The 23,596-nt window shown below is 37.3% G+C and overlaps 1 protein-coding gene across 2 annotated transcripts in view; it reads left to right on the plus strand.

Annotated features, from left to right (window-relative positions):
* Positions 1-6,567: 6,567 nt before the first annotated feature.
* The window catches only part of DYNC1I2 (dynein cytoplasmic 1 intermediate chain 2), a 28,772-nt gene continuing 11,743 nt past the window's right edge, over positions 6,568-23,596 (plus strand). The window contains exons 1-5 of one of the 2 annotated variants that reach the window (XM_082484634.1): positions 6,568-6,743; positions 7,445-7,562; positions 9,498-9,612; positions 12,955-13,045; positions 18,701-18,816. In XM_082484634.1, the coding sequence (XP_082340760.1) occupies positions 7,455-7,562; positions 9,498-9,612; positions 12,955-13,045; positions 18,701-18,816 (430 nt within the window). In that variant the 5' untranslated portion in view covers positions 6,568-6,743; positions 7,445-7,454. Of the gene's footprint in view, positions 6,744-6,815; positions 6,907-7,444; positions 7,563-9,497; positions 9,613-12,954; positions 13,046-18,700; positions 18,817-23,596 lie in introns of those variants that run through there. The other variant, XM_082484633.1, reaches the window with a different exon arrangement.

The raw sequence follows: 23,596 nt of genomic DNA on the forward strand, positions 1-23,596 counted from the left end.
TAGCTGTCTAACCTGTTAATATCCAGATAGAAGAGATTCCAGTAGCAAATTTAACAAAACAAAACCACAAACTGCTTTCTGTGAGACAGACTCATATCTTATAAAACTTTTTCTGACAGAAATGACAGATTTGACTCCACAGAAAACTGAACACTGACAGCCATGAAGACCTGTGGTGATGACGCCTATGGTTATAAGCATTTATTGGATAAAAATTTGCCAGCGGTAGAGCATCCACTTATACACACATATAGCAGCAAAATATACCTTATTTGCAGGAAATTGTATAATTCTCTTAGCCTTGATGTGCCCTTACTTAATTCTACACAAGGTCCCCCATACATACTCCATTTAGAAACCTTACAGAAGGCCTTTTGCGTTTTTTTTTTTCTCTTTTTCTGTCTTAATACAGATGCACTAATGTAATCAAGGACATTGAATGATGTACCATTCAAACCTAAACAGATTACTTTTGTTCAAAATGTTTTTTTAAAACAAACTACTTGCATAGATCAGACTATTTCACAAGAAAACATAATCCAAAACACTTGTCAAATAGATTAAATAACAGGATATTAATGTGGTCAAATTTTGTTCAAGCAAAGTAGAAGGATCAATTTTATCCTGATTTTTTAAAAAACAACAAACAGGTTAAGACAATATGATTTGTTTGTCTAGAAAACCAATCTGTAAATAAAACAAAGGAAATCCTGTTTGTTTGGAGTATACAAAGTTAAACTAACATTAGCCCAAGATGTGTTTAGCTATCCAAATCATGTTTACTAACATTATACGTGGTTTGAATTTAAAACTTTCTTCTATTATTTTTTCATAGGAGTGCACACAAATTTTGCAGATTCTCAGTGACTGATTTTAACATTTTGTAAATGCAACAAAAATCTGAATCAAATTCAAATCCAGTTTAGCTGCAACAGTCTTCATTGATAGCCAATCAGATTTTCAAAACAGAAGTTTTCTTGCATAAAAACTGTGGCAAGATCCGTGGGAAATTCCCTAACAAACACTCCAAATGATATAAGGTTTAAACACCACTGTTAGCATATTACCTGTGTGAACAAGAAGGATGAAGTTCTATCATACTCTGGTAAATATTCAGCCAGAGAAGGACTACTTCCAGTTTGGACCAAGTCTCCATAGATTTGTCTGGGACATGGAGCACGTCCCTGTTATTTTGTCCCTTCTCACTGCAATTGCTCTGCCACTTGTGATATGTTCCAGCAAGGTGCTTACTATAAACCAGATGGCTGTAGTAACTGTTACAGGAGATTTACTATGCCATCTCCTTTCTGCTCAGGTGTTCTGTAAGTATGGCCTACAGCTTGGGTTTTGCTAGTAATAAACACATTTCCAACTACCTACTGCCTTGCAACTTATGTTAAAATAATGATTTATTTAAGTTAAAAATTGGGAGATATTCTGAGAAAATTTTTATATCAAAAATTGCTGTTTGTTTGCCCTATAGTTTAATTCCATGTAATTTTTCAGACCTTCTCCTAACACGTTAGCAAGTTTCTTATTAAAGACTCAAAAAAGGAACAAACTCCATCTCTACCTGCGTTGTTGTGAGCAGTAAAATGACTCCATGGCACCTGTCTTTATTGAATAAAACTGACTGATGCTGCGAGTTAGTGACTCGAGTAATTCTCAAAAGAATGTGAAAACATGAAAAGTTAACTGTTGCAGTTAACAGTTGTAGAAGAATAAATATTACTTTATGGTAAGAATAGAAGACCAGAAGTTAGGAATCCTAAATTCTAATCTCTGCAGTCTTGTCACTTAAGTCTTTTTAACACTCTCATTTCATTTATTTAACATTTCTAGAACGAGATAATTTGATGTCACTAGATGAAAAATGCATTCATTTTTAGTAGTATTTTAGTGTGCTTTTATTCCTATTAATTGTAGTCTAAAATATACTTTAAGATTATATAAAATGTCCGTTTGCTTACAGACAGAAAAATAATTTCATTCCTAACGAAAAGTCAAAAAAAGCCCCTGAAAAAAGTGAACACTTTCTCTCTCCTCATTTGTCCTATTATCTTTTCGGCTAATAACACTAACACAATACATACAAAAAAAATAACTCTTATCATCTTACCAAATATTCAAATGCATTCTCCCTTTGCTGAATACACAAAACTTCCATAAAGGTTAATGGGAGACAGGTGCACAAACTGAGGATAGAATATAGCCTGGCATACAACATATCTGAAAATAGTTCTTTTTGGCTGATCTCTTGGCAGTTTTCATACTCTCTCTTAAAACCATTAGAACCAGTGCAGGTTTTGCTGCATTACAGGATCCCTTAAGAAGCTCTCATTATCTCCTCTCTTAACCACATAATAGAAACAAAATGAGAGTACTGTACACAGACCACACAGAGGAAGGAGAACTTGCCTTGGAATTTTTCAACTGGTAAACCTATTTTCTATAATGCTTAGTAGTGAATCACTCTTAAGTGCTGGACCATTCACTAGTATATGTGTTTTATGCCAAAGGTTACCAGATTGCAAAAGTGCTCTCATCTCAGAAAGGACCCATCATTCACCATCACCTTATTTTGACTCAACAGAAAAAAAAAAAAAAAATGTCCATCGAGCAGGAATAGGAAAGGGGGGAGAAGGACAGAGAGAAACCTATATTAGCAATGCAGCAAATTTTCTAAGGGAAAAGCACAGACTATTAAATGATACTAGAAAAGTTGTATCTTTATATTATGGGATAAGATCTTCCTGATTATTTCTATTCCACTTAGTCTGTAAGACAGACTTTTAATTTTCCTGAAATATGAGGAAAAAAAAGAAAATTGAAATGGAGCCTTAATGGAGAAAGGTAGGCCAGCTGCCTTTTCCCAGTCTCTCATACTGCTAGAGAGGACAGCACAGCGGTGGCAGTTATTTGAGGGAACTACCCTCTCCAGCATAAATCTTGGGCTCATGCTCCAGGGCAAATCACTGTTCTCCAGCAGCACAGTAAGGTGACAAAGCAAGGTGAGGGTCCACTTGCCTTTGCTATCTACCCTTCTTCTGATTCAGGCAGCACAGAAGTCTAATGTTCTCCAAAAGACATAGGTAGAGGCTCTTCTGAATCAAATTATATCTTCTTGTGTTTAGTCTGGATTCCTGCCCAGGAATCTCCTGCAGCAGAGACCTCATGTATCTTTATCATTCCTTTACATGTCTCAAAGTAACTTCTCAGTACTACACTAATTGTATTTACATGGGTACACGATCACTGTTAAATCTGGTGTTCGCGTTTTAACCAAGCCGTGTTCATCCTAGACGGGATGGGTGCATAAAATCCCCTACAAGCTGTTTTCACAGTCCTAGAGACAGAAAGAGTCCACCACACAGTATAACTTCTCCACATTCTCAGAGACCATTATGAAACTGGGGTTCACTACAATGAAAGATACTGTCACAAGGAAGCTCATGCTAGAAGTAAACACTTGTAAATGTCTACAACCAGTATGCTTTCTCAAACCTGTCCTCCCACCATATACCTCATGAGCCTTGCAGCTGATGAAAAACGCATCAGGTTATTTAAATTGCAATTACTGCAATTACTGCCAAAAAATCACAAATGTATTTTCATAGAGTCAGCAAGTGTGTCACTGCTAAACTGACCCAGGTAGAATCATGTTGTGGTTTAACCTAGCAGGCGGCTAAACACCACGCAGCAGTTCGCTCACTCCCCACTGAGTGGAATGGATGAGAGAATAGGAAAAAAAGGTACAAACTCATGGGTTGAGCTAAAGACAGTTTAATAGGACAGAAAAGGATGGGAAAATGAAAGTAGTAATAATAATGATAAAAGAATCTACAAAACAAGCAATGCACAATACAATTGCTCACCACCCGCCAACCAATGCCCAGTCAGTCCCCAAGCAGTGACCGCTGCTCCCCCAGCCAACTCCCCCCAGTTTTATTGTTGCATGACATCATATTGTATGGAATATCCCTCTGGTCAGTTTGGGTCAGCTGTCCTGGCTGTGTCTCCTCCCAGCTTCTTGTAAACCCCCAGTCTCCTCACTGGCAGGGTAGAGTCCTTAACTTAGTGTAAGCACTGCTTAGCTGTCCTGGTTTGAGTGACACAGGACTAATTCCTCTTCTAATACTTGGGAAGACTGCACTTTTAGAAGACTCTAGTGTCTGAGTTAGGGAAAATATTTACTTTGTAGCCAGCTATGATACGTGGGTTTCAAGGTCTCAGTGGTTTTGAGCTTGCCAGATGCAGGGATGAGGAGGAGCGAGACCTAAGCCCTTGACCCAAGCTGGATAACAGGATTATTTCATACCATGAACGTCACATTAAACATAAATTAGAGTTTGCTGTGAAGTTCGGGCTCTCTCCCTTGATGGCTGCCATCCTGAGAACTTTGTGCCCCGGCGCCAGACCCCCAAGGACTTCCCCTCCTCCTGAAGCCATAGCACTCACAGTGTCCGACATTTACTGTCCACTGCTGGGAGTGCACAGCTTCCTACTGATATAATTGGTTGAGTATAATCTTTGCATATTCTGTATTGGTATCGGGATCAATATTGGTTCTTTAGTGCTATTAATGTTAATTATCTAATCTTACCCTATTAAATCGGTTTATACTTCAACTCTCAAGTTTCCTTTTTTCCCCAATTCCCTTTCCAGGGTGGGGAGGGGTCATTGGGTGATAAAATGATTGTCTAAACGACAACAAATTGTTATGGGTTTCTCAAACCATAACATTAGCAACAATTAAAACATCAGTGTGTCATCAACATTATTCTCATCCTAAATCCAAAATACAGTACTATGCCAACTACTAGGGAGAAAATTAACTCTATCACAGCCAAAACAAGGACAAGCTATTTGAATACTATAGCTATCATTTACAAAGAAAAACAGGGATGACAGCGCTGCAAAAATTAGCTATTGTAGTTTCAGTGTTCTAAAATGAAGGAATAATGTAAAAATTAATAACATGACCTTCAGCAGATACATGTAGGTTCAGGACCAAGAAATACACTTCAGTGTTGAAGATCAATCAATTGGCTAAATCCATCTCAAATACCTGGCTCCTACATTCAAAATTTTAAATGTAAATTGAAAAATACTACTGGAAAGCTTTGAATACAAAATTAGTATTTTATGGCCAAACAAAAAGCATATGTAAAAGACAGAAATAGAATACACACTCCTGTTCTGAGGTGCATACATTATTGTAAGCAATATTAGAAAATTCGGGCAAATAAATTCAAAGACAACAGTTGTTTGTGGAAGTTCATTACTATCATCTTCATATTTCTGTCTCTGAAGAAAAATGCAACCTCCTCTCTTGTACATCATACAATCTTCTTTGACAGTTTCACTTACAGTTTCTCTGAATGGTAACACCCATACTGTTACAAAAGGCATGGGGGTTATTCAATGATCAGAAGTCATCTAGACAACAGATAGTTTTTCTAACTTTTCTTAATGTATAGCATAAACCCTGACTCCCATCAAAAACTAGAGAGGAGTAAATATTCAACACCGATTCCTGCAGCAATTGAAGTTCTCCTGGGAGCTATCCCAGCAAAGGATCAACCAACTGTTCAGATTATGATATATTACAGGATTGCAGCCTGGCAGAGCTTGACTGCAAAGGCAGTCTTTTTCCAGTGCTCATCTGCAGGAGTTGAGGATATACTCACCAGACATAAATGTTTGTAGAACCAGTGATTTTAGATAAACTCTTCCAATTTGTAATAGCAGGAAACGTAACCCTCTCTGGAGTGGATAATTACTGCTTCTAAGAACTTCCTTTCATAGAGGATTGTGAACACATGCTCTACTTAAACTACATGAATTGTCCATATTAACTCTGCTTTGGTAAGCAGTTTTGGAAGATCAGCAGTCAGAGGAATCAAGCACTTCACTGACACAGCAGTCCATAGCACTCTCAGCAGTTATGAGAAAAAGGTAGAAAAACTTGATGTATGTTTCCACAGGATACAAGCAGCAATACAGTTACTAATTTAGGATGGCTGGTGAACAGCAAAGTCACTCACTACCAGCTAGTACTGGCAATTTTGGGTCATTTTGTCCCTAGCCTGACACTCACAGCAAATCAGGCTTTCATACAGTTCACCCTCAGCTCACTGACGGTCACCGGCCCACGGTTAAAATCACGCAGTCCGGCCAGCCTCTGCACCGCGCCGCTGCTGGCACGGCGGGGGGCTAGCGGGGGGCCTCACTCCCCGAGAAGCCGCGCTCGAAGGAGAAAGCGAACCACCCCCGCAGGCGGGCGGCCCGCCGGGGCCTGCTCCTCCTCAGGGCCGACACCCGCCACGCCCTGTCACAGCCAGCGCGCGCGCCAACGAGCCGCCGCTCCCAGCTAACTGCGCATGCGCGTTCGCCCCCGGCAGGCGGTGGCGCTCGCTTCCCGCACCCCTCGGCCGCCGGGTGCTGCCGCCCCCAAAGACTACAGCTCCCATCATGCACAGCGCGGCCGCGCCCCACTCACCCCGTAGGGCGCCGAGGACGAGGCCCGCCCCGCGGGGCGCGCTGCATGCTGGGCGTCGTTGTTCTCAAAGGCGCTTCGCCGGCGCTCCGCAGGAGGGGTTCGCTGTCGGGCCTCTGGACGCGTCTCATCACGCTCGTTCCCCCTTTCAGATCGCCTTCCCCTGACGGTGCGGAAGAGTGGGGTGTTGGTGCCTGAGCCCACCGCGGTACTGTACAGCCCTCCGTGTTCTCCCGCAGTTCCTGTAAGTTCCTGCGCATCCCGCAACGCTTTCGGAGCTGGTGTGACCCTTGGCGCCCGCCGTAGGCTGCTGCCTGTCAGCTGCCGCCGCCTTTGTGAAGCGGCGGAAGCGGAGTGAGGCGCTGTGGCCGAGGGGCGGTGGGAGCAGGAGGAGGTGCCGCTGCCAGGTGCGCGGGGGTCCGGGCGGCGGCCGAGCTGCGCTTGGCGCCGCCGTAGCAGCAGCCCCACTCCCGGTGGGGACCGTCCTTCTTTCGGCCTCGCCCTGTGGAGCGCGGGGTAGCGGGTGGGGCCAGGGGGCGGCGGCCCTCCATAGGGACGGGCGGGCCCGGGCGGGGGGGGGGGGGGGGTTGGTAGTGGTGCCTTCTCCTGGGCCTCAGGGTGTGGTAGGGTTCTGTCAGGGTGGGAGTGCGCTTGGCAGCAGAACTACCCTGGGAATGGATGCTGTCACATGTCATAGTTCTGTTTTAACATAGTTTTTTTTTTTTTTAATCAATCCCTTTGGTATTGAGAATGTGTTAAGTGAAATAAATGTGGAATAGAAATGTGATTTTTTTTTTTTTAATTATTATTTTAAGACTTTTCACAGTTCTGGTTTCAGTAAGCTAGTTCCTTTAATGATAGTTTATTTAAAGGAAAGCTGCTATCTCAAAAAACAAACAAACAAAACCACCAAAACCAAACAGTGATATGATTTCTGTTGATCAGTGTTTCAGCCATGTCTGACAAAAGTGAACTGAAGGCGGAGTTGGAGCGCAAGAAGCAACGATTAGCTCAAATCAGAGAGGAGAAGAAAAGAAAGGAGGAAGAAAGAAAGAAAAAAGAAGTAAGAAATAATTTTGTCTTTGAAATTTCACCGTTTGCATGTGTAACTTGCCTAAAATTCAAGGGTAGGTTCACTTAGTCATTAGCTACATGTTATTCGGGGAGTGTCTATGTAATGGTGGGTTGCTGATGCCAACGTAGCACTTTTGTTTTCTGATAAAAAGAAGCAAGCCCCTACTGTTTTCTCTAGTTATCCGTATGGTAAGTTAGATTTTAATTTTTTTTTTTTTTAGATCCTACACTTGCATGAAGTTTGGATTTCTAATCCTACTTTTATGCATGGGATATCATTAATTGAATCACTGAAGTATTGCACAAAAACTCTACTTAATGAGTCGTGGTGCTGTTACTTTGAGAATTCATTTCTAAAGTGCAGTTCCGAGGATGTCCATATGAATTGTCCATCTGTCACTATTATTATTATACAAACAATGTGCTACATTATTCTGCTGTTTGACTCAACTTCAGCCTGAATGTTAAAATCTGAGCAACACTCAGGATGTGTGTGCTACTTGTGTTAGACTTGGTTTGTTAATGGTCTTCTGGATTTCTCTCTATGAAAGTATGTGACGTCAGTGATTTAGTACTATGTTTCTCCTCAATGCAGATTATACCTCATAAAAAACTTGCTGGAATGGGGTACTTTTTCAAAACTTCTCTGCGTTTGGGTTATGAACTTGTAGGTGTTCTAAATTAGCATATAACTGAAGACTGGCCAGTTGCCAGGTACATGATTCAGACAAAGAGGGCAATATCTCAAATTACGTTCTGATGATCTTGTAACAATGTATTGCCTGTATCTGAGATGCCATGTGTGATGCAATAGCATATCAGTTGAGAACTTGCTCTAAAATTTGGGAATTGCTTTTTTAAAAGGAATTGTGCAGTAGATTAGAAACATAATGTGCAATCCTATGAGGAGCAATTAGTCTTTAATCATGGCGTAGGGATAGAATAGCTTGGTCTAGATTTCACTGCTTCTATTAAAGACTTGTGTTTGTAGCATCAATTTATATTTACAAAAATATTCAGTTACCAGTGACTGAGTTTTGAACACCTTAAGCTCTGAAATATATTTCCATAATTGAATGAGCAGTTAAATGAGTGTGGAAACATCAGCATCTTTCACAGCAGAGTTTGCGTTATTTCTAAATTATGGAGATGGAGGTGTAATTTTTGTTCTTTTTTGTGTGTGAAATCTAGCAGATAATAATACAACTTAAAGAAAACTACTTAAATGCCTTGTAAACTTGAAGTTACTGCAGAGTTTTTTAAGACTTTCTTTTTTTTGTGTGTGTGTGTGTGTGTGAAACCTGAGGTCCAAAAGAAAGCTTTCTCACTGAACAGCCTGTTAATATTTTTGTTTTAAAAAAAGTTTAAAATTCATACATAGACAATCATCACTTTTGCATCTTACACATATTTTCTTAATTGCTACACACTTTAGAATGTGCTCTACTTAGCCAAGTGCCCTAATATTTTCTTGACCGAAGAGGGGTGTCTCCTACTGTCATTCTAACCCTGTAGTGCTTTCTTTGACACAGTTGTAATTTCAAAATCAGAACAATATGACAGTGTCTTAAAATACTTCTATACACAGGTACATAATACACTTTTTTTCAGTCTTTGCATTTTACAGTGCTTAGCATTAGTATAAAAAAGGTATTATTGATCTTATGAAGTGTCAGTCATTTTGACAAATAAGACGACAGTTTTTGCATGTTATGTATGTCTTTTAAAGACCATACCAGCTGTGTGATTCCTGTCTGTTGCTTACTTTATCTACAGAAAGGACCACCAGAATTACTAGAGCCAAATATCTGACCTATATGATGATAGGCTTCAGTAGTGTAAAAGAACCGATGAGATCGCAAAAAATAAATGAATGGTTTTTAAAGCTGTTAAATGCTATAACTTAATTATTGAATTCTTTTAGACTGATCAGAAGAAAGAAGTTCTTCCTGTACAAGAAGAATCTGATCTTGAAAAGAAGAGAAGAGAAGCTGAAGCATTACTTCAGAGCATGGGGTTGACACCTGAGTCTCCTGTTGGTAGGAATGTTAATATTAGTTTGAGATAAACATTGGGCGGGGGGATTGGGGAGGGAGGGTTTGGGTTTTGTGGTTGATTTTTTTTTTTTTTTTTTTTTTTTGTGGTGGTGATTTTGTTCATTTTTGTTAGGATTGTGGTATTTATATATAACTAGCATGAAAATATTCTGGCCACTGTTTTGGGGGGTATGCATGTCTGGGGATTTGTACTATTTCATCCTGCATGATGTCTGTTATGAACATCCAGTGATGTGTTTCAGTACATACTACTATTTTGTAAAAGGTATGTTTTACACTCAGTGGATTATTTGGAGTCTTTTAGTTAAAATATGTAAATATCATGTATTTGTTCTTTGTTTTTCTTATTTTCCTTGCACATTATTCTTCTGTATTTTTTTTTTCTGTTCTCTTTTTCATAACACCAAATTTTAATTTTGGTATTTTTGTGCATAGTTGGCTTGTTTCCTTTCTGCGTCTTTTACACCATAATTTCCTTATCTTGAATGCCTGACTGACTTTGGAGTAATAGCAAGGCTAAGTATAAAATTTAACTATCAAGGATGATGATTCATATCTGTGCTGCTCTGGGGTGGGTTAGCATATTAGTTGTTGCTTTTTGCCTTCACATAGACACATATCTCTGGAAGATGAAAGTGAGGAGTGTGATAATTCAACTGGACTTTTTGTCTCTAGCTCTGAAATCTAAGGGGTTTAAAACTTATTTTTCAGTTTGGCTCAATGGTGAGGGTGTATTTCAACTGGGTTTGCAAATGAAAAATAATTTGTTATGGATATAGTATATCTGTGACTATATCTTCATAATTGCTTTTGCATAGTCCTCAAGTGTTCAAAAGTGAATGTGGAATAAACACCACTATAGCAGTCATTTTTAGTAGTTCGAACTGTCTTCAGTTTAGTGACTCCATTTGGGCTATATTAGCACTAGTGCATAGTGTTTTAAGTAATCAGTTCTTACCTACTACAGATTGTTTGGCAGCCTAATAGTTGAATGCTTTTGTTGTGTGAAGTTGTCCTGGTTTGCTGAGGCAGCTGATGAGACTCTTGTAGAAATGCATGTGGATGTTTTCTTAAATCTGAGGGAGAATTGAAAACCCACAGGATAGTCAGTCCTCAAAGCAAATCATTGCATAGACTTAAAGTAGCTGTTTGTGGAAAGCTCTTTGAGGTGCTGGTGTGTAAGACCAGGGCATACTTCTATGAGAGCAGTGTGCTTAATTTCATTGAGCATCTGTGTAACGACACCCTTCAACATATGTAGTTTTTCAGGGAATCCGTTCTGTTCCCTTTCAAGATACCCAGATCTGATCTGGATCCAAAATGAAGCTAAAATTGTCCTACTTGCTATCTTGCAGTAGCACGCCTGAGGCACAGGCTCAGTCTGCTGACTCGGTACTGGCAAAGTGTGATAGTATGGTGATCGTACACCTGAACTGAAGCTAACTTGCAGCTGGCCGGCTTGAGATTAGATTCCTTCATAGAAAATTGTGTTAAAAATTCCTGAGGCAATTACTGTCCTGTTAACTGCCAGAGAGGTAGCTCTCTTTTTGGAGAAGGGACCTCAGCAACCTAAAGATGCTATTGGTATCTACCATACTCATGTAAGAAGCCATAAGTTAGTGAACCAAAATAACTTTCAAGAAGGTACTATAGTTTCATCCTCTGTTGGGGTAAGTGGAATTTTACTTGGTCTTTTTATAAGACTGGTGGTGTTTCAATAGGTTTCACCTCGCTACTGGGAAAACTTTCTTGAAAACAGTGTGCCCCACAAGAGGGCACTGTAGCATCAAAACTAAGGTACTGAGTTCTTTTGGCCGTGCTCACTGCTAGATAGAGCTGACTAACTTTTGCAAATGGTAACAAGATATGTTTCCAATGTCACCTCTTCAACTAAGAAAGGATGACATGAAAATGTCATTGTTTCTGATAACACAGAAAAGTAACGTAGGAATACAAAGGTCCATGTGTGTTTCCTTTAGCATAAATTATTCAGTAGGTGGCAATGAGTTGAATATATATACACATATACACATACCCATACATGTATACACCCATATTTATATAGATATATGTATTAAGTGTATGTATGAATTTATGAAGTATAACTCTAGATCTACATAAAATTCTGTCCTGTAGGAAGAATGAATTTTTAATAAATTGAAGTATTTGCTGTGACTTTGTAAATTTGGGGTAGAATTTTTGTCAGCCAGAGTTATGTCTCTGTTTGGGGATGGAAGCATTCTGAAGAATTCACAGTATGCTTGTGATTTCAGGAAAATCTGTAGAAATGTTGCAGTTTTAAATTTAGAATTCTTCCTTGCCAGACCCCTGACAGAGTGAATACCGATTTATATACATAACTTGTGTTCCATTGGTTAAAGATCCTTTTTAAGAGTTGCTAGGGAGTGAATGTGTTCTATGAATGTCTTGCGTATTGCTGAAAAATGAAGCATGTAAGGACCTCCAACACACCCCTAGGTTCTTAAGCATAAACCTAGGTTTCATTAAATAATGAGTTTAATTCTAAAAAGAAGAGTTGAAAGAGATATCAAAGTAGTTTTGTGTTAGTATTAGATTGCATGATATCATTCACTATTATGTATCAGTTTCAAAATACATGTTGTTTGTTTAAATGGTAATTGCAATCTTTATCTACATGTTGAAAATTAACTGACTTTTAAGAAAAAGTTTCAATATAACAGTACTAGACTGTTTGTTTGTCAAGTAAAAAGAAAGAAAACACAAAAATCTCCCCAACGCCAACACTGGAAACTTTGTTGTAATACCCAGGATTTATGTTGATTTGACTCAAACTAGAACAAGAATAACAGTATGATGTATGACAAAGCCACTTTTTCTGGTCCACACTTTAGTGATTATATATTTTGAAATAAAATTACCAGTTAAATGCATTCAATGTCTAATTTTTAAGAAAAACTTATGTCAAAGCTATATTAACAACTGTCTTCCTTATATGTTTAAGCAACATGATTTAGTGGATATTACCCTTTGAAAATTGATGCCATCATTTGTCAGAAATTCAGTTAAATATATTCTCGGTTCATTTTCTCTTAAATGTCTTTCCTTCCATGTCTTTTTTGTATGCTCCAGATGCATAAATGCCAAACAACTGCATGAAAGTCCAGCATGAATTGTTAATATTGTCTTTTCCCCTCTCTTTCTACTGTTCATTTTCATCCATGTATTTTTTGTTTGCCATCACTTTTTTTTTTAATGCTTCATCTTAAATTAATTTGAAAACATCCTAAGCTGTGCAACCTCTGCGAGTAGTAACAGCGGATACCTGTCTGTTTCACTATTTAGTCCCTCCTCCTACCTCTCCGTCTTCCAAATCTGTGAGTACGCCAAGTGAGGCTGGAAGCCAGGACTCTGGTGATGGCGCTGTTGGATCTAGGTATGTCACTTTCCTTGTTATATTCCTTTGCTTAATACTTGTATTCTGAACAATTAAGCTTTAGAAGAAATCGGGGTTAATTACTTGATTATAATATAATACTATGAGGTCACAGTGTTACTGAATCTATGAACAATGACTCTTTTACAGAAGTATGTTACTTTAAAATTTGAAATGCAGCTACACTTCCGAATTTGAAATTGCCAACATTAATGTGGAGTTGTTTAAACTTGTAAGTTTAAAGTAAAATAAGTCTGAATGTCTTGTGGTAATGTTCTCGTATGCATGAAAGTCTCGGGATGATAGAAAACTGGAAAAGTCCAACTTCGGGGCTCTTCCTAGCTTTTTCTAAAGGAGGGTATGTATGGATGATAGGCTATTTCCTTTTTCCCTCTTTTCTAGTTGGTTTATTAAAAGATGCTGTCTACAAACTTTGCCTTGCTTCTGATTGTAATTTTTTTTCCTTATGTGGAACAGTATGTCTTGTTATTTCATTTTGCAGTCATCCCTGTAACACAACTATGCCACTCACAATCTCTCATTTGGCCAAAAGATAGTGCCATGTTAGTACAGCCACAGGTTTTTTCTAGTTCCAGTACTTGTCACATTTATTTGAACTTTTTTTTTTTTTTTGTGCATTTCTCAAACTGTCATGCTGCTCTAAAGAGAGTCAGATAAATATTCCTGTTAAACTAGGAATTCAAAGTGGCAATATATGGGTTATAAGGTGGGAAACACTTCCAAATGGTATTTCTACTGTTTACCATGCACAGTCTGCAAATAGTATTTGCCTAATTAATTTTGGGAACTTATGTTTTCTCAGCCAATTAAATTCATGTACTTAAAATTTACTGAGTATGCATTCCAGATGAAGTTTAGTTAAAGCACAGTTACTAAAGCAGTTATCAGTTACTTTTGTGCTTATATGAGTAGCTGTTTTGGAGAAAGAGTGAATACTTACACCACTTTGAAACATCTTTTAAAAAGACTGCAGTAACATCTTGTATGCGTGTGGATTATGCATGCATAACTATATACAATCTTAATCTGAAAATAGTAAAGATCTTCATGACCTGAACAAAGGTTACAAGGTGCCTGTTTTGAAGTAGCAACCATTAATTTAAAACAGAGAATACATCAGGCAGCAGATATGAACCCAAATTCTTTTTTTAACAGTGCCCAGGTGTGATTTTGTGCGTAGCTTATTCACAATGCAATTGAAGTTCACTTGTCATGTTAATAAAGAACAAATATAATTGTTCCTTAGCTGAGTAACAAGCGAACTTTAAATTATTTAAAATCTGTGATTATTGCTTATTAAACTGTCATTTTAAATTCACTGTCTAGAAGAAAAAAACAAGGCTTATTTGATGATGACTTTAAAAAAAAAAAGTTTCTTTCCATTAATAAGTAATTTAAATTCAATATGAAAAATATGTATAGGCCACATATCTGTAATTGAATGCCGTGTTGTGTACTGAATTGATCTCCACTTCATAGGTGTACTGTGCTCTCTGATTGTATGTTCCCAGACATAATAACATAATGTTGTATGCATACATTTTCTTATGAAGCCTTGAGAAAACTCATATCCTAAGCCTCTATAGCTTCATGCATTTGCAAACTTTAAAAATAAATCCGTCTCTTGACAATTTCTCAGACCTGGAAGCATAAAAAGATTGTGGTCTTGAAAGCGTGGAGGTATGAATGTATAGATAAATTGAAGGCTATACAGAGTCACTGCTAGAGTGCCCTGGATAACATTCTTCCCCTCCCCCAGTAAACAGATGTCTATATTCTAGTATATTAGTACAAGTTTGTACAGCATTCCTAACGCACACATACACTTGAACCTGAAAGCTAATGGGAAAAGCTGGACTATGTGATATCCCTTTGTGTTGTACCTGACATTTCACAGGTGACTCATATCAATATGAGATGTGTTAAAAAGCCCAAGTTGTTCCACTGTGGTTCCACAAACCCTTTCGTCTTAGTGGGTTTTTTTGGTTGGTTGGTTGGGGTTTTTGGTCTGTGTCCATTTGTTCTCTGGTCATGCTGCAACTATACACAAATTATCTCCTTTGTTAGTTTAGTCTTTTCTCCTCTATGATGCTGAATCTTCCCAGTAACTTTACTTACTTAGTAATTAGTAGAGCACTGTTCAGACTGTGTTCCTGCTGTTACTTCCATCTGTCTTGCTTTATTTTCATCAGTAAAGAGTTTTGGTTCCCAGTTTGATACTGTTCTTTCTCTCTTTTCCTCAGTTAAGCATCTAAATTCAAAACTAAAAGTTAAAACAATTAGTTTACTTTTAGGCTAGGTAGATGCTCTGTAGAATTAGTTTAAATGCAGAAAATACTTTTCAGATATACAGGAAGCATTAGGAATGTGCCTGGATACAGAGAAGTTTGGGCTTATGTAGAAGAATAGGAACTTCTGTTCACTGAAGCTTGTAGATAAATTCATGGAACTGGAAAGCAAAAGGAACCATATTTTACATCATTTTGGTATACTTATAGTAGGTGAATTTTATCCCAGAATGTTACCTTTATTTTAAAGGAGTAACTCTGAGAGATGTAACTGTATATCCTGTGCTGCTTGTTGACTTGAACTGTTTTAAAAGGCAGACTGTCCTTTGTACCACTGAAACATCTGTTGAAAGTTAAAAGAATGCTTTGAAAGCAGTAAAGCAACCTCAGTAAAGGCTAAGTCTTAAGCAGACACAAAAGTTGAAGCCTTTTAAATCTGTAGCCCTTTCCCCAAGTTCCTCTCAAGTGGGACTGGAAAATGTTGAGAAAGTGTTTGACAAGTATTGTGGTAATGCAACATTTGGATCTGTAGATAAGTCATCCTTCACAGAAGCAACATGAAGGTTGGGACAGTGGTGGTTTGGTTTTGCTTTCTTTTTTTTTTTTTTAACGCACAATTAAACAACATATGAGCAATATGCAACTTGAAGTCTCAGGCACAAAATTAAACTCCAAGCTTAAATCTACTTGGTCAAGAAAAATAGCAGAGACCTAAAGAATAAGCATACTCAAAGTAATTAACTTTATGGTAAAATGGTGTGTTTTCTGATGCACAAAAGATACGGAAATGTTTTAGAGATTTAAGTATTAAGCTAATGCTGTGGATGCAATAGCAGTTACGTAGAATGATTTGCTAAAGATGAAGATGATGGATTTGTAATTCTAAATTAAACTACGATTAATTATTCTTCTAATGTATACTTTATGCAAGAATGAGGTGACAAGAACATGACACGCCCATATTTATGAGTCTTTATGGCATTGCCTGTACATTGTTGAGATCAACTTTATCTTTAGGAATTATTACATTGTATGGAATGGAAATGTAAAACCACCTTTTGTTGACTTATCACAGTAAAATATTGTATATTTTTTGTTGTTATGAAATGTGACTTTTCTTTTTTAAAAAAAAAAATCATTATAGCATCTAAGAACTTCAGAAAAGCCATGCATGTTCATCAGTTAATCTCTCTTACTGGTTTGTTCTTAAATTCTGCCGAAGCCTGACAGCAGGCAGTAGACTAAATGAAAATTTGTGGAGAAGGGATGAAGGCTGAAAATGAAGGGAGAGGGAAAATTTATTTTGCCATTTGTATTTCCTCTGATACAAAAGTGACTTGAAATGGATTTATTCTGTTCATTATTTCACATGACTTTGAAATGTGTTATTAATATAAAGCCCACTATTTCTAAGAGATTTCAGTATCTTAAATGTAGTTGGCTCTAAATCAGATGACACTTATAAGCCCAAGGCAGTGCTTAACCCGTAATTACTGCAATGTCAGATCTTGGAAACTCTAGCAGTTCTCTATCCCAGTGGAAATGCATTTTTGCCCCTCTACCAAAAGGCTTATGTGTTGACTCATTTCCTTTACCAATATGACAGTTTCCTCCACATATTTACTGCTCTGGGCAAGATTGCATTACGTTAACAAATCTGTCTTCATATGACATCAACAAATCTGAACAGATTTTTTTAAAGGAATTTGAAGTTTTCAGTGGTTCTTGTCAGTATTTAAAATATTTTCATTTGCCTCTCGTAAAGGCTACATTTGTTTTCAGGTCTTTAACTTTCAATCCTTAAAATAATTTAATTCTTCTCTAATAGCTCTGAATCCCGTGTTTGCTTTTTAACTTTTGTATTTACTGCATGTATTGTTGCACTGAATGTTTGCTGAATTTCCCTTAACTGATGTTACATTGCTTTTGTTTCTTGTGACCAATGAAATAACTGTAAGCTTACTATAACTCTAGCATTTCATAGTGTGTATTTGCTTCACTAATCTCTGGCCTTTTTTGCTAATGCTGCATGATTGTTCAACCTGGGGTATCAGGACGCTGCATTGGGATACTGATCCATCAGTTCTTCAGCTCCACTCTGATTCCGATCTGGGGTATTGCATAGATTTCTTATATTCCTTCTTTCATGTACTTATGGATAATAGGTATAAAAGCTTATTTTTTTCTTTAAGACTTCAAGTTGTTGTCAAGAGACTGTTCTGTAAGTAACAGAAATTCACTCTCCCTAAGCTTAGTGCAGTTTGCTTGCAATGGGAAATTTTCATATTATTTAATATACATAAGATGCTTATATCTAATAACAAAACTTACTTATTCATGTTTTTCTTTGAGTCTTTCTTCAGCAAAATATAAACTTTAAGAACTCATTTCTTTAAAAAGCTTAGAATAACTGTATTTAAAACCAGAGTGATTCCCATCTTTTGTTATAAATATATTTATAAAAGCTGTAGCTCATTATAAGCACTTACTAACACCTGTGTTGTGCTGTAAGAATTGATTCTGTCCACCAGTCTTTCAAAAGGGCTTACTCTTTTTCTTTTGCTTTTATCCTAGGAGATTTTATCTTAAGAAACTAAATTTGAGATAGGTAAATTGTTGTTCTATTGTAATACTGCAATGATCCATACCAAAATTAGCTTTTATAGGAAGTTACAATGACTGAGTTAATGTTGTGGGGGCTTTGGAAGTACATTATGCATTGTAATTTGATACTAGATATATCTGCGTTTATGGGATCTTCCATAAGCTAAAGTCAGAAAGCTCCGAGGTTTTCAGTATTGTATTCTGGAGTAACGTATTATGGATAAATCACTTGTCAGTAGGTGAGTTGCAGATTAGATTTGCAGTTCTGCATTCTAAATAGTATCTTAGATGTAGACAATAAAGGGCAGCAACATTAAAGGCTTTTTCGTTCAGAATAACTAAGCTGTTTTTTAAGCTTTAAAATCCTAGAACCGCTGCTGTACGAACATGGCTCGTGAGCAGATCTGTTCCACGGAAAACGGGGTTATGTCATATATGTAGCAGTACCCTAGTCAACCACAAAGAGCGAAACTTTAAGATTCTATCTTTATAATCCACGTATATACATATTTGCACATCTTTCTTTTTGTTGCAGACGTATAAATAGCTGCTGATTTTAAATAATAATGATAATAAAATACCAGTCATAATCACATGGTTTCTTCAGAGTTAAGTTTCCACTGGATTTAAGTTTGACTAAGCAGTGCTGTAACATGACTACTTGGGTGTATTTCTAGACAAAATGTGAAGTAATTCATAAAGTTAAATATTTTTTCCTGATTTCTCTGTTAATTTTATTTAGACGTGGACCTGTTAAACTTGGAATGGCAAAAATTACACAAGTTGACTTTCCTCCTCGAGAAATTGTTACATATACAAAGGAGACGCAAACACCTGTTATGACTCAGCCAAAGGAAGGTGAATGATGAACTTGTTACTATCTAAGTTATTTTTCTTTTATTATAATAAGGATGATTGACTGAATTGGAACCAGCACTTGAGATCTTGAAACAGTAAGGCAGAATGAAGGTTAATCTGTGAGATAACTAATACAAGTTCTATTACTAAATTTGTAAAGGTCTTGCTTAAGAGTGTCACTATCATCTCCATCTTTTCATACTACTCTTATTACTAATACAAGGTATTTTCTCACTCTTAGTAAATATTCAGACTAGACATAGAGTTTCTTAAGTAGCTGACAACTGATGAATGCAAGATACACCCCACTCTTATTTATGGCACTTAAGAATCCACACACAATTTACTTGAAGGCTGTGTATCCTTAGAACAAACTTAGCAATTAAACCCCCCAACTTTTTAAGAATTTGAGTTTTTATACCTGGAACTTATACATTGAGTTTTAAAAGAAGGAACTAACTTTATTAACCCACGCAGTTTCTGTTCTCAGCAATTAAACAAATGCTTTTTTTCAGTCATGACTTGTTTGCTTTTCAGAAAAGAAGTTTTTCTGAAGAAAACAGTTGGCTAATAAATTTGCTTCTCAATTTTGAAGCACTTGAATTCAGCTGCCAATGAAAATACTAATCTTGACCTATTTTGTATGTGGTTCCATAACAAAATCTCTTAGTTGTTTCACATGACTGACTTTGACTATGTGTCTTTGCTAGCAATTTTACAACCAAGTTCTACATTCATAGTTTTGCGTTTTCCTGCTCTTTGGTACGGGAACTTTTGGGTCTTTATGCAAGGAGATAAAAGCATTTTTTAAAACATTAAGAGAATACTCAACTGAAATCTTATGCTGGTATTTCCAGAAACTCTGTAATTTACCTGAAAGCGTAATACAGATGCTATAGAGTGTAAAGTGTAATACAAATAATGCTGAATTGTTGTTGTTGCTCTAGTCTCCATCAATATGCTGCTCTTGTCTGGAGTGTGTCTTGAAGTCACTTTTTGGCAAGTTTAACTAGATGCAAATGACACTTTGAATGAGTTTAAGTGGGGGGGAAGGTGGAGGGAAAAGAAAGGAATTAAATTGCAACAATACTTTGAGAAGTTTCTTCCCTTATCTCTGGGTATCTAGTATAAGGAATTGGTGTGTCTTCAGAATGCAGACCAGATCTTTCGAACTTCATTATTCAGTGAGCCAGAATAACAGGGGATATGCTTTTTCGCTAACTGCGTTTCTTTTCCATTCTTCATTTTATCCGTATCCCTGCACAGACAGGCATTTTGGGTTTTCCCGCTTTCATTTCTCCCATGCCCTTAGCTTTTCCTTTCTCTAATTCCTCAGGTTTTTTCTTCCTCTCTGTCAGGTTCATGGAAACTGAAGACTTGGTTCATAGTTTATGTGCTTGAAGAGTTTTACTTCTGCTGCCTGCTGTCAGTGGAAATTACCTGGGATTGTATGAGCTTAGTTTCACATTCAGTGGATAGGCTGTAGTTGAGTTTTACTGTAGTGGAGCTGGAAAGATGGGTCGTCTGTATTTCTGCATTTACTAGAAAGCTCTCTGAATACAGATGTTGTTTCCTGATCCATTCCACCTTAAAAATAATACTGTTTTCTTGAGGCCATCATTATTTTATGTATGTGTACTTCACAAAAGTCACTTACTCTTGATGCTTTTTTGTCATGTCAGTGTGGAAGATCTTTTAAGGTCTGTCTTAAGAATGCCTAAATACATTCATAATTAAGCTCTATGTTCACAATTTAAAGTAACATCTGAAGTAGGATGTGGGTTTAAAAAAAAAAAACTCATACTGCCTCCAAAAGAGAGTCACAAGGTGAGAGATTTTTGATCATGGGAAGAAAATTTTGAAGTCTTTAAAACAATAGACAAAAGCAATAGGCTGAATTTTCAGAGTGCAGTGAGATACATTCTATCTAATTTTAATTTATCTCATTGATTATTGTTTCTTCTCGCAATCTGAGGGGGGGTTTACACTTGAAAGTTGAGCTCGTAACTGAATTTATACATACGAGTAATCTTCAGTAGCTCCCTTGTACAGCAACAAGTTGTATCTCAGCTAGGTTAGCTCCAGTATTCACGCTTACTTATAAAATGAAGCAGACTGGACCTTTCTTAATTATATCATGAGATTTTAAAATGCTGTGGAGCTGTGCCTTTGAACAAAGGAAAATAGAAGAAGGCTTATTAGATATGCTGTGCAGTTGTTCTGCAGGTTTAAGTCCATTTGTCTGTAGGTTGAATTGTGCTAACACTGTTTTTTCGGGGGGGGGGGGGAACAACCCAAACCCAAAAATAAAAAAACAATTCCACTTGTGTGTCACAATGGTTATGTAGTTATATTGTAAGCTGAATTGGGAAACATGCAAGCTACAACTAGTATGTCTGGCAGGACTGATAGGAAGTAGGGGAAAAGTGGTGTTAAACTAAACCAGTTCATAATCGTCATGGAAATACTTATGGCAGTAAAAACAAAATTACAGTTACACAGGGCAGATTTCATGTCCTGAACTTAAAAGATGCCCATTTTGGATTCAGTGTAACAGTTACATCTAAATAGTGAGTATCTGTTACCTGAACAATTCAGGCTTTAAAATGCTAAGGTCATTCATCTCAGAAGTTCATAGAAAAGACTGCATTCAGTAGTTGAGAAACCCAAACCAGGAAAATTCCATAGTTAGAGAAGGGAGGTAGACTAAGTTTTTATCTTCATGCTTCTGTAGAGTGCAGGCGTGTTGCACCATCCCAGACAGTATTCAAATATGAAGTAACTCCACCCACTGTCTTGTGGATACGAAGCTCCTCAGCTGCAACTGTTTTCAGCCAGTGATCTGCTCCATTTGTAACAAAAGAATGACCAGTTTCATTTATTGTGTTCTGATCAATATGGAATATTAAATTTCTCCATTAATTGAACTTAATACATGATTCACAGTTCTTATAGGAAGATGTCCACATCCAAAGTAGACTTAGAAGGTAAATCTGCAATACTTTTTTTCACTGAAAGGGTTATTAAACATTGGAATAAGCTGCCCAGAGAGGTGGTGGATTCACCATCCCTGGAGGTGTTTAAGAAAAGGGTAGATGAGGTGCTTAGGGACATGGTTTAGGAGTGGTGGTGTTTTTATCAGGGTAGGTTAATGGTTGGACTTGATGATCTTAAAGGTCCCTTCCAACCTCACTGATTCTATGATTCTACTTGTTTTATGGGCTTTTGGTATGATGGGTGCAAGCCATAGCTGCTCTTTCCTCAGTGTCCCATGTATACAAGTAAGTGACTAAGGATATAGAAGAAGAGGAAACACAGTAAGAAATGGCATTGGGGTGGTGGTCTTGGTGCTCTCTAACTTCTCATTTTGATGAAAATACTGACATCTGTCTGTCTTCAGTATTTTTTTTTCCTCATTTTTGTTTGCTCCAGAATTTTCAATAGCCTTAATCTCCTAACCCAACTGTTTTTGTAGCAGCTGTATTTCATTTCTTTAACATAATAAATGAAATGGTTCATTATTCCAAGGAATATGGCAGAGACAATATGCCTTCTTTTATTTTCTTGTTCTCTTGGTATGTCCTGTCCCTCTCTTTTGGGTTTTTGTCATTCTGTGATACAGTAATGACAGCCATCTTTTTTTGTTTAGGGACAAAATAAATTTATTTTGGCTTGAAGTGTTGTGCCATACTTGGTGGTGTTCTGCCTTATTTCATAACTAACAAGGCTAAGCATCTAGGTCTCCACAGCATTACTACAGTAGCAACTTCTCACCATCATAACATGAACATCATGTGTTCAAGCTGCTCCATTCCCCAGCATCCTTGTTCTGCCATCCCTTTTTCTACTATCTAAATCCATTTATCACATTTTTCCCATGATGCTGTGTATAACACCGCTGCCTGCTTCCCTCATCCCTTATTGTCCAATTTTTGGTGGACATGTTTTTCAGGTAGTGCGGTCAACTGGTTATTAGGGCTGTTATTTAGCCTCTATTTGGATCTACTCCCTGAAAATATATTTGAAATTGTGTTCCCTTCACGGACTCATTTCTTTCTAGCAGGCAGCAGAAGCAGTTTCGGCAACAGAGATAAAATTCACATGTGAACTCCAGTATATGTCTTGGTGTTCTGCAGACTCCATGTTGGCCACTGCGCAGAGCACTGTAATCATTGGTGCTAATTTTTTTTTCTTATTTGTACTTCATACTGGACTGCTCTCTACTATACTGTTTGATCTCTTCCTTTGTGATTTACTAACATACTGTTCAAATTCACATGGAAAGAAATTAGTCACCAGTACGCCCAATAAATACATGTTATGAATGCTTGAAGTACTTAATCCAAAGAAAGATAAGCTTATAAGGGAATATGATTCTGCTCAGCAGTCACAGTTAAGGCTTTTCCTGGGCTAACAGGATACCTGTTATTTAGTGCTGCTGTAAAATATCCTGCATGTGCAATCACAACTCACTGCAAACAGTATTATTGCATTAGGTCTGTTCTTTGAGGAATTATTGTCTGGTAAAGTCTCCAAGACACAGAATGAAAATATAAAGCATTTTTGTCCTTTTAATTCTTATTTAAGCAGAGTAATAACAATTTGGTGTATAGCATTGTCATCTTGGATGCTGTTAACAGTGAATGGAGAGCACTTTTCTTTTTAAAATATTAAAATGTAAATAATGGACCTTTATATATGCATCTATTATTCTGTATGTGCCTTAAATGTACAGTGAAATATAGATGGCAAAACTTGATATGAAGACATTCAGCTTAAC

Source organism: Vanellus vanellus (genome assembly GCF_965231255.1).
Source record: "Vanellus vanellus genome assembly, chromosome: 5".
Taxonomy (NCBI): Eukaryota; Metazoa; Chordata; class Aves; order Charadriiformes; family Charadriidae; genus Vanellus; species Vanellus vanellus.